This window comes from Corvus kubaryi, unplaced genomic scaffold (genome assembly GCF_017639235.1).
Source record: "Corvus kubaryi isolate FWS band 111438036 unplaced genomic scaffold, C.kubaryi_AGA036_p1.0 123, whole genome shotgun sequence".
Taxonomy (NCBI): domain Eukaryota; kingdom Metazoa; phylum Chordata; class Aves; order Passeriformes; family Corvidae; genus Corvus; species Corvus kubaryi.
This window is the reverse complement of record NW_024580658.1, coordinates 1,157,824-1,169,207: the sequence shown is the minus strand read 5'-3', so window position 1 is coordinate 1,169,207 and position 11,384 is coordinate 1,157,824. Positions and strand designations below refer to the sequence as shown.

Sequence of the window (11,384 nt, the reverse complement as noted above, 5' to 3'; positions counted from 1 at the left end):
TGCTCCCTGTCCTGCCTGTGCCTCTTTCCTGGCATTCCCTGTCCTTCCTGATGCTCCCTGTCCTGCCTGGGCTTCTTTCCTGGCATTCCCTCTCCTTCCTGATGCTCCCTGTCCTTCTTCCTGTCCTGCCGGATGCTCCCTGTCCTTCCTGAAGGCCCTGGTCCTTCCTGATGTTCCCTTCCTTCCTCTGCCTCCTGTCCTGCCTGTCCTTCCTGACCTTCCCTGTCCTGCCTGTCCTTCCTGACGCTCCCTGTCCTGCCTGTCCTTCCTGACGCTCCCTGTCCTGCCTGCTCTCCGTGTCTTGCCCGTGTTTCCCTCCCTGCCTCTCCTGCCTTCCCTGCCTGTGCTTCCTGCCCTGTCTGTCTTCCTGGTGCTCCCTGTCCTTCCCGATCCTCCCTGTCCTGCCTCTCCTGCCTGGTACTCCTTGTCCTGCCTGTTTCTTGCCCTTCCTGATGCCCCCTGTCCTCTCCTCGCTGCCCTCCCTGGTGCTCCCCATCCTGCCTGCTCTGCCTTCCCCGCCTGTGCTTTTTGTTCTGCCTTCTCTCCCCGTCCTTCCCGATGCTCCCCGTCCTTCCCGATGCTCCCCGTCCTTCCCGATGCTCCCTGTCCTCCCTCCCTGTCCTTCCCGATGCTCCCTGTCCTTCCCGATGCTCCCTGTCCTCCCTCCCTGTCCTTCCCGATGCTCCCTGTCCTTCCCGATGCTCCCCGTCCTTCCCGATGCTCCCTGTCCTTCCCGATGCTCCCTGTCCTCCCTCCCTGTCCTTCCCGATGCTCCCCGTCCTCCCCGATGTTCCCCGTCCTTCCCGATGCTCCCTCTCCTGCTTTCCCTGCCCATCCTGCCCGCGCCCTGCCCGGCCCTGCCCGTTCCACCCCAGTGCCGCGCCAGGTGCCTCCAGCTGCGCTTCCCAGACTTTCCATCCCCAGGGTGAGAACCAACTGTGGGAAAAAGGGATTTTTTTTTCCCTCCTCCCTCCCTCCCGGACATTCACAGCTGGATCCCAGCTCCTGTTTCCACCTCACCCATTTATTGCAGCTCGGGAAGTCCGAGCCGCTGTGAGGGTTTGTCCTGGAGTTTGCGTTTGAGCCTGGATGTGAACGCTTAGGAAATCAAGCGAGCTTTTAAGTCAAGTGTAGTTAAACCGGCCCGATTTACCGGTTTAAATTACCGTTAAAGAGCAGCCTAATCCTTCTTCCCAAGCCAGGCTTAATGGACCCTTTGCACTTTCCTTAAAGGCCAAACACGTTTTAAGGTCACGGATATCTCTGAAATCACATTTCTTCCTTCCCATCTCTTTTTTTACCCCGTCTCCAATAAGCAGCGCCACTTCCAGAGTTTACAAAATAAATAAATAAAATGAAAAAGTCATTTCCCAAGATCTTTTTTTTTTTTCCCCCTTTCTTTCCCTCTTTAAAGTGCCCCGGGTCCACACAACCCGCAAAGAAGAGAGAAACCATCAATCTTTTCCTCCAAAGACTTTTGACAGCTCTGCCTGACTCACTCAGCAAAGAAATTTGGCTTTTGCCACGGAGTTCCCCAGCCCAGGGGAGATTTATAAACTTTAATCCGCGGGTCTCAAGAGAAGAAAGTCCAAATTTCGGGGAGGGGAGAGAAATAAAATTTAATCTGCCTGGCGGGGGGGGGGGATGGGAAAGGAGATTTTTGGGGCCTGTTCGAGCTCCAGTTCTCCCATTTTGCAGCCGGGAGGGACTGGGAGGCTCCATTCCCGCAGGGAGAAGCCTGGAAACTTTTGTCAGTTCAAGCATCTGCGTGGGTGGGGAGGGTTTGGGAGGGCCACGGAATAAATCTAAAGCTCATTTAGCAAAGGGGTGAAGACAATAAAAACAACAATAATTTGAAAAATACTGATTTCCCTGAGTATTTTGTGAATTCGCTTCTCAAAGCCACCACAAATCTGCTCGATCTCGTCAGATCAGCGATTAAAAAGAAAATAATCGGGTTTCTGCTCGTTGCTGGCTGGTTTAAATTTGTGTTTGGGCTTCTCGGGCTTTGTCTGGGGCGGCCAATTCCTCCTTTTTGAGGGATGGAGGAGCTGGGATGAAGCGAAAGAATTTGGGATGCAAAACTCTTCCCAGGCGCTCCCAAGAGTTGTCTCTGCTTTTTGTTCGCACTTGGAGTTGGTGAGGGGGAAAGAAAAATAAAAAGAGGGGGGGAAAATGAAAAGGGGGGAAAACGCAAAGAGGGAAAAACGGAAAGAGGGGGGAAAAACGAAAAGGGGAAAAAAAGAAGAGGGGGAAAAAGCGAAAAGAGGGGAAAAACGAAAAGAGGGGGGAAAAACAAAGAGGGGGAGGGTAAAAAAAGGGAAAAAACCTCATCTAGAAATAGGGATTTGGGGGAAAAAAACCCTCCCAAGTCCAGGGAAAGGCATCACATCCCTGGGATAAATTCCCAGGGCTCCTGAACGACGCAGAGAGGCAAAAATATTTGTGAGACAAGCGCGGCCCTGCTGCTTTAAAGCCCGGCTCAAATGAGCCGGGCTGGGAGGAAACGGAGCCCACGGAGGCCGCGTCACGGCCGGCGCCCCGGAATTGGCTTTTTTTTTCCCCTTTTCCCCTGATTTTAACCATTTCCTGGGAATCCCTGGCATAACATGGCGGCCGGGAAAAATGTGGGGATGGGAGGGGGGAAGAGAGAAAGGCCGGCCCTTGTTCTGCGAGCTGATCCCAACCGCGCCGTTTTGTGCTTTTAAATGATAAATATTTCACATCGACGGGAAATTGTTCCTCGCATGGACGGCCAGGGGCCAGGGCAGGAAAAGCCGCCCCGATTCTCCCTGATCCCGATATTTATTGGTGCTCCGAGGTTGTAATTATTAACCTGGAAATTGCTTTAGGAAGAGGGATCAGAGCTCTGCGTCGTTTCTCATGCGAGGATTTCTCCACCAGAGCTTTTTTTTATCCCTCCGGGGATTTATTCGGGTTGGTCCTGGCTGTGGCCACAGGTGGATAAAATATAAAATATTAAAGATAAAAATCGAGATCTAGAAAAACTGGAAAAAATAGAAGGCAGAAAACATAACGTAACAAGATAGAATGTATAAGATACAAAATGTAATATGTAAGCTATAGAATGTAATATATAAGATATAAAATAGAGGATATAAAAGATAGAATAGAAAACGTAGAATATAAAATATAAAACCATTAATATCTATAACATCGAAAATCTAAAATCCACGCTCTGCCTCTACAGCACCCACCCCATTTTCCCCCCCATTTTTTTTTTTTTTTTTTTTGGGTACCTTTTCCAGCTTTTCCACCCTTTTCTCGCGGCCTCAAAGAAAATCCAAAATCCCCTTCTCCTTCCCTCTGGACGAGACCTTCCCCTCCTCCTCCTCCTCCTCCTCCTCCTCTTCCTCCTCCTCCTCCTCCTCCTCCTCCTCCTCCTCCTCCTCCTCCTCCTCCTCCTTCTCCTCCTCCTCAGCCCCAGCGTTTCGAGCCTGACAAGTCCCTTCCCAGCGCCATAAAACTTTTATTGCCCCTTGCTGCTTTAATCGAAGTTTTCTTAGGGCTTTAGAGCATAAAAGGCAAATTATTCACGGAATTCTCCCATCTGCTTTCGCTGCCGGCCGAGGGCTGTTGCCCCTTTTCGCTCGCACTGACGATGCAACGTTTGCCGGCGGCTTTTTTGGCCTCTTTTCCTAGAAATTTGGGATGCCAGGGAAGGTGCGGGTGGGTGTTTGTGTGTGCACGCGCGTGACCCACGCCCATAATTCAATTATTTTAGCGCTAATTAAAGAAAATAGAAATTGTTGATTCGATTCCTCTTCACTTCCCGAGGCCCCGGATGGAAATTTTTGGGCCATTTTTAAATTTTCTTCTTCTCTCTCTTTTTTTTCTCTCTCTCCTTGTTTTTATTTTTTTTTTTCCCCCGTGATTAATCCTTTTTCCTTTGTTTTCATTCCCTCTCCAATGGCAGCCCTACCCTGGCGCCACGTGATCCCTCTTTGTGGGCGCCCGAATTCCCAGGATTTCACCCCAAACGGGGACGCCGCTCTCAATCCCTCTCCCTGCGCTCTCCATCCCCATCTCCCCCTTCCCTCTCCTTCCGCGGACTCTTTTTGTTCTCTCCCCCCCCCTCAAATCCTCCAGTTTTCACCTCCAAATCCGACGGATAGGACGAGATAAAATTGATAACAGAAAGTTTATTCAGGAATTGTTCACCAGACAACCCTTGAAGCGAGGAAAGAAAAGAACTACTGTAAGAACAAAGAAAGAGCTCCGAAGAGGAGGGGCGGGAGGGGAGGGATTCGCTATTAATTCTTCTAATTCAGGACTAAACAATTACAGTCTGGTTCTGCTCTCATGCCTCCAGTAGAACTAATTACATTATTCATAAGTACCAAGGTAACATAAAACTACTGGTTCTCCCTAAATTACAATAACTAAAATAAGCTCGTGGTACAATGACAAGGGGAACACAAGGTCCTTTTGTTGTTGTTGTTGTTGTTGTTTTTCTCTTTTTTTTTTCTTTTTGGAACGAGGAAATACTAAAAAAGTACCGTTTGACTCTCGGTTGGTTGGTTGTTTTCTTGCTTTTTTGCCCTCATATAAATACATCGGGTCGGGGATAAATAATTAAAAAAAAAAAAAAAGAAAGAAAGAAAGAAAGAAAGGAAAATATTTTCAACTGGCTATAACCAATAAATATATATGAATGTTCACCAGAACACACACCTAACTGAAGGGCGCCTCGACGGAGCTGAGAGCCCTTCAAAGTTGTTTTTGTTTTTGTTTTTTTTTTTTAATTTTTTAATACCCATTATATGTAAACTCTAAGTGCAACAAAGATGTCCAGGCAGGAAAGCATCAGCAAATCCCAGGGATCCGTTCGCTTCTGCTTCCGTGGGAGGACATTCCCTCTGTTCAAATATACCCTGTTTTCACGTAAGCTCGAGAGGAGAGGAGGAAAGAAGCGTAGGACTTCTCAGATTGCTTTTTTCTGGTCGTGAACCCTAAGAAAAACACCCCCCAAAAAAAACCCCACCCCCCCCAAACGGAGACTTCACCCCAGCAGAGGCGGAGGAAGGGAAATATTCAGACCTGGCAACTCTTTCTTCCTCTCTTTGGAATTCTGGGGGGGCAGGAGGGGGGGAAAAGGGGAATTTAGGCATTCCCCAAACCGATTTCCCCAACCTTTTGTGGTTCTTAGACCTCTTTTATGCCGATTCGTTTCATTTTTTCGTGGTGTTAGTTGGGAGAGGGGGAGCAGGGCCTGGAGGGACGAGCATGGCTCCCGGGCGTTGGCGGGTGTGGATGTTTGCAGTTCTTGGCAGGGCCCGGTGGGAAGTTACCCGGTGGGAAAGTGGATTTATCCTTTTTCCGGTGGATTTATCCTTTTTCCGGTGGAAAAGGACAACCCTTCCTCTGAAGGCTGGGAAGGAAAGCACAGGTGGGTCTGGAGAAGGAGTCGGAGGAGGGGGGAGTTTCCTGGTGGGTCTCTTTGGGGTTTTGTGGATGCAGAGACCCCAAAACTTGGCTGGCAGACTTTTCTCCTTCTCAGCATCCAGGGATTATCGGTGACCATCCGGACGTGGCTTGGAAATGATGGATTCGGCCTCTTAAACCCTGCTGGATCCCCACAAAACCACCCCAAGCCCCTTGCCGAAGCATTTGTGTGGAAACGCAGGTTTCTCCCTTCCGAAAACACCGAAAACTCTTGGATTTTGTGCTTAACAACCCCCAAAACCCCGAGCACAACAACCCCATCAAACCTCCCCCCACCAGCGAGGACGGAAAGAAACCAGCTCAACACAAAGGTCCCCGAAACCCACCCTGCCCTTCTCCCCATCCCAACAGCTTCCCCTCTCACAGGTGGGTGAGCTTGGGCGCCTCTTGGATTCTGCCCTGAGAAGTCGCGTGGTGCGACGAGAGCTCCGTGTACGTGGGGTGGCTCTCGCACGGTCCGTGGGGCTGGCCCGGGGCCACGCCGCCGTAGTCCATGCCGCCGGCCTGGTGGTGTGGCAGGTGGTTGAGGCCGTAAAGGGACGGGCCAGAGGCGGCCATAGAATCCACAAAGTTCCCTCCGACGTACGCGGGGCTGCCCTGCATGCTGGCCGTCCCGTAGGCCACCCCGTTGCCCTGCAGGACGTGCGGCTCGTAGTCGGCCGGCCCGGTGGCCGCGGCGTATTTCTGCTGGCCTGGGCAGCCCTTCAGGGCCGGCTGGTAGCTCGTGGTGGCCACGGCGTAGGCGTTTTGGTGGGGTTTGCTGAAGGAAGGCGGCGACGGCGCCTCGTAGCCGCCGCTCATGGGGTGCAAGGCGTTGAGGAAGCCGGCCGAGGCCTGCATGGGCTGCGGGGGGCTGCCCGTGGGGGAAGGCCCTCCGGAGGAAGAGCCCATGCCTTTGGATTTCTGATCTTTTTTGTACTTCATCCTCCTGTTCTGGAACCAGATCTTGATCTGCCTCTCGCTGAGGTTCAGCAGGTTGGCCATCTCCACGCGCCGCGGCCGGCACAGGTAGCGGTTGAAGTGGAATTCCTTCTCCAGCTCCACCAGCTGAGCGCTGGTGTAGGCGGTGCGGGCCCTCTTGGAGGCCGAGGAGCCCGGGGGGCTTTTCTCGCCGCTGCTGCAGGTTTCTGCCGGCCCCGGAATGAAATAAAAGAGAATTACTTACATGCAGAAATTGAATGCATCGGTTCTTAATAAATCCTTGCAGCAGGCACCCGAGTCGGAGCTCCCCCTCCCCTCGCCCCTCCGCATTAGCCTGCACTCCATAATCGTGTCATTTATTAAGAGTTCTGTTCTCCAAAGCTGCCCCGGCTTTATGAAAATTTGATCATGTCATGTAGAAAAGGATTCCAGGGCCATTTATTGAGGAGTCGATTATTTCCAACAGATAATTTTAGAGAAAATAATGTTTGGCACGGGGGGCGGCGGCCGCTGCAGGGCCAATTAACGCCAGGGTCGAGAGGGGTTTGGTTTGCACACAGGTGCAACACCAATATTTGCCTCTGTGCCCACCTTTTGGAGAGATGAACACCATAAATGATATTAATGGGGGATGAAGCATGCACCACCAAGTTTACGTGAACGAATTTGTCGAAACTGTGATAAATCCCGACTGATTTTTTTGGGGTTTGATCTGGTTAGACTGATGGGATGTGTGGAGAAGGTGGACGTGGTTGTGCCTCTGCCTTCTCTGTGCACGCAGACAGAGAGGTGGGAAGGGACCAAACAGAATTTTAGCAGTGCATGGAGCAGCTGGGAGCACATTTTCCCATATTTGCGTCCCCCCAGCCAGACCTCGGCCGGCCCCAACGGCCCGGCTGCATTTCCCTGTGCTTGTGTTGAAAATAAACTGAGTGTGCCCAGCCAGGGCTGCGGGATGGGCAGTGCCCAGTGCCAGGATCCTCTCTGGAGTCCTGCAGGATCCTCTCCTTATCCCTTTACCCCCAAACAAAACCCCTCTGCCCAGTGACTCCACCACTTTTGAGGCTTCACATCAGCAGAGGCCAAGGAAGGGAAATATTCAGGCCTGGCAACTCTTCCTTCCTCTCTTTGGAATTCTGGGGGGGAAAGGGGAATTTAGGCATTCCCAAACCTGATTTCCCCAACCCTTTGTGGCTCTTAGACCTCTTTTATCCCAATTCATTTCGAATTTTCACGGTGTTACTTTTGGAGAGGGGGAGCAGGGCCTGGAGGGTGCCACCAAGGCCGGCCGAGATACCTGCGCTGGGCGAGCTGTTCTTCTGCTTGGAATTCTGCCTCGACTCCTTCATCCAGGGGAAGATCTGCTTGGAGAGGCTGGCGCTGGCGCTGAGGTTGGCTTTGCCGGGGGCACTTTTGCCACCCCCAGCCTGGCTATTGCTGCTGCCCCCGGCGCTGGTGGCCGCGGCGTTGGCGTTGGGCGAGCCCGGCGGCTCCGGGGGCAAACTGGGCCGCATGCAGCTCCCGTTGAGCTCTTTATTTTTCCCGTGTGGGGCTGTGTTGCCAAGAGACTGCAGGGAGCAGGCAGACCTCTGGAAGTCGGTCTCCATGTGGGAAGCGGCCTGGAAAGGCTGCTGGGGACCCTCGTAGCCGAAGCCATTGGCGCTGCCGTAGGAGTAACCCCCGAAGAGCGTGGAGCTGTCGTAGTACGTGGTCTTCTGCATCTCTGGGGCGCCCCACAAGGATTTTTTCGGCTACCAGGGTCTTGACACCCCTATGGCAGAACATTGGCACCCCAAGGCCACGTGACAGCCCCTCTCCAGCTGTCTGGTGGGAGCTGACCTGAAAGGTTAGGAGAAAACACACAATAATAGTACCCGGCCTAGGAATCCATCTTGGGGCCTGAAAGGCCCATGACATGAATAGGGTCCCGCAGAACAGGGGCAACAGATGCTGCCAGCAGATTTTACCCTGTGGAGGCTCCACAAATGGGGCAGGGTGAAAGCGTGGAGCTGATTTTGAGGAATTTGGGGGCGGCTGCGCCTTTTTTCCCCCCCCCCCTCGCTTTGCTCTGTCAGCGCACGTGGGGTCATCTGTGTACATCTATTTATTCTGTATTTATCCCTACGCACGTGAAAACACACCAATCCCCAAGAAATGCCCCTGTGGGTGTGCGTCGTTCGCACATTCACACACCCAGGCCCAGATAAAACCCCGAATGATCACAAATATCACAGTGCAGAATGGAGAATTGCTGGCCACAAACGTAAAAGAAATGGAAGCCTCGTTATTCCTATTTAAATCAGCCACTCACACGCGGAGCAGCCCCCAAAAACCTTCCACCAGCAGAAATTCAAAGTTTCTTGTCAGGCCCGCGCCTGGTTTGTTTGGTTTCGAGCTGCAAACAGCGAATATCCGTGTTTTTTCTCCAGGTAACGCTCTCCTGGCACACTTGGCTTCCTTTGCTGTTTACACAGGAACTCTCAGCGCCTCTGGAATTCAGGGCAAAGATTTCCAGCAGATTGGAGCAGGGGCACCGATTCAAGAATGTGCTTCCCTCGGCCTGCTCTGAGTCTCTCCCTGTCCCTCTCTGGCAGCACAGGTTGAATTTAGCGAACAAATCCCTTTTTTCCTGCACGGCTTTGTATTCCTCCTCCCGAACCCGGAGCTGCCACTGGGAAGATGCTGATTCCAAACCCGATGGATTTTAATTGCTGATGTTATTTTTTTTCCCCCCTCTCGGGAAACAAACAGTTCACGAGGCCATTTGCTCCTCACTTTCCACCCCTAGGATTTTCCAGCGTTCCTCCCTCCCTCAATCCAAGCTCAAAAAGTCGAAAAAAGCCCAGTCCGAAGCTTAAAATCACAAAATGAAACCTTCCCTTTTTTCCTTTCTCTCTCCCTGACCTTTTTCTTATTTTTCTTCGTCTCTTTCTTTTGTCTTTTGCTTTCCTCCAAGCAGAAACTTTCCCCTCCATAAAGACGGAGTAGAAATACCCTGAAAAAAAGGTAAAACTACCCTCGGAAATGATCAGCGCACGGATTTTTAAAAGGCAGAGACTCCTCTCTGCAGCCCGGACTTCGCAAGGAGCCACCGAGCATTTTGTTTGGGGATGGATATCCATTGTATAATTCATTGTATCTCTTGTATATTCCATTTTATCTGGCCTCTTTCATTCTGCAAAACAAAACAAAACAAACCCCGCCGAGATAAAGCCCGACGCGATATTTTTTAAGTGCCGGGGTTTAACAGAAGCCACAGCTCGGCAATAAATAACATTTTCTTCCTCCTTCCCTGGCTGCTGTTCTTATGTCACGTCACATGAAAGCTCCGTTTACTTTACCCCAGCCTCAGAGTGCCCACTTGGCACTCCGCTGGGCTTCTTTTTTTTTTTTTAAACCCTGATTAAATCCTTCCTGCATTCCCAAATCCGCATCGGATCTTCCTCGGAGATGCGTTATTGTCTGCGCAGAGGATGAGATCCTCGCTGGGAGTTATTCTCCTCTGCCTCCCTGGCCATGATAAATATGTCTTATTAAAAAGTAGCCTCCACTCCCCGAGCCGTGAATTAATTAATTAACAAACAGCAGCGCCTTTATTATGAATAGGTTTGCTGGAAATATCTGCGAGGGGCAGAGGTGGGAATTTCTCCAAGGCCTTCCTGTCTGGCAGAGATTTCTTTAAAAAAAAAAAAAAACAACCCCCAAACCAAAACAACAAAACAAACCCAAAGCAGAACCTTGCGAGGCTCGGCCAAAGCAGCTAAAAATAACAGCGAGGAATTTTTTTTTGGTTGTTGTTGCTGTTTTTAAATGTCCATAAAATAAATTTACAACCCCCTTCGCCCAAGAGCTGCCTCGCTCGTGGCTTCCACAGCTTCACTTTGTACCTCATCTCTCAGCGCCTCACAAATGCCGCTCATTTATCTTCGCCCAGGACGGCCGCAATCCTAATTATTTACTCCAAGGAATTGCTTAGGAAAGAAAAAAAAAAAAAAAAAAAAAAAAAAAAATCCCGGGCAGAATAATAAATATTCGATGATCTCCTGTTCCAATTAAAGCCGGGCGGGAGCCGCGCCGGCTGCTCCAGCCCGCTCCAAGTTTCACTTTGCGAGCGGCACCGATTCCCCACAAACTCTTTGCCTGCAACTTTGGAGGGCGAGGATTTGGGGCCATTTAAATGAAAAATAATAATAATAATAATAATAAAAAAATATAAGAATCGGGGAAAGGTGCCAGAGGGAAAAGGCTGTGGAGAGGATGAGGATGCTCCGGGAAAAAATAGAAATCAGGCGGTCGGGGGAAGGAGATAAAAGGAAGCCGAGGCAGAGGGATTCTGCTGGAAAGGCGTCCCCTCCATGTTGGAAATCCGAAATTCCCAACCTGAGTGTGTTTCTGGGGAAGAGCAGCGCCTTTCCCCTCCCCCGCCCCCTCGCCAGGTCCATTTCCCCGAGCCGCAGAAGCCAGGCAGAGCCCCGCGTTTAATTCCGATTATTATTAATACTCAATATTCCAAACATGCCCTTTAACAATAGGTCGGCCGCTCAGAACGAGCTCAAACCCCCAACGCCTTTCCCCGGCCGTGGATCCGCCTGGAAAAAGAACGAGCCATTCCCCAAATTTCCCTTCCTCCCTCCCCCCACCCCAAGCAAGAACTCCCCCAGTTGGAAAAACGCGGGGATGGGGAAGGGGGGGATGGGGGGGGGGGGGGTTGGAAAAAGAGGGTGGGGGTGGCGGAATTAAAAAAAAAAAAGGGCTCTGGGTGAGGGCTGCAAAAGAGGCTCTGCGTGGAAGGAAGCTTAAAGCTTGTGAACTCTTCTTGAACCGAGATTGGAGTCATATGGTCATAAATCATTGGGACATATACTCCGCCATTCACAAAGTGATAGCCTATTTGAGTCCGGCTTACCTTAGTCTCTGACGAGCCAAGCACAGGCAGACATAATATATTTTCACATCCAGCATCCACGCAATCAATAAGCAAGGAATGACCCCCCCCC

At 51.1% G+C, this 11,384-nt stretch overlaps 1 protein-coding gene across 2 annotated transcripts in view; it reads right to left on the bottom strand.

The window, feature by feature from the left end:
* Positions 1-4,143: 4,143 nt before the first annotated feature.
* HOXB3 (homeobox B3) overlaps positions 4,144-11,384 on the bottom strand; it is a 10,394-nt gene continuing 3,153 nt past the window's right edge. Inside the window, exons 1-3 of one of the 2 annotated variants that reach the window (XM_042017721.1) lie at positions 11,294-11,368; positions 7,685-8,226; positions 4,144-6,593 (exon numbers count right to left, since the gene is read on the bottom strand). In XM_042017721.1, the coding sequence (XP_041873655.1) occupies positions 5,827-6,593; positions 7,685-8,108 (1,191 nt within the window). In that variant the 5' untranslated portion in view covers positions 8,109-8,226; positions 11,294-11,368 and the 3' untranslated portion in view covers positions 4,144-5,826. Of the gene's footprint in view, positions 6,594-7,684; positions 8,227-11,293; positions 11,369-11,384 lie in introns of those variants that run through there. The other variant, XM_042017713.1, reaches the window with a different exon arrangement.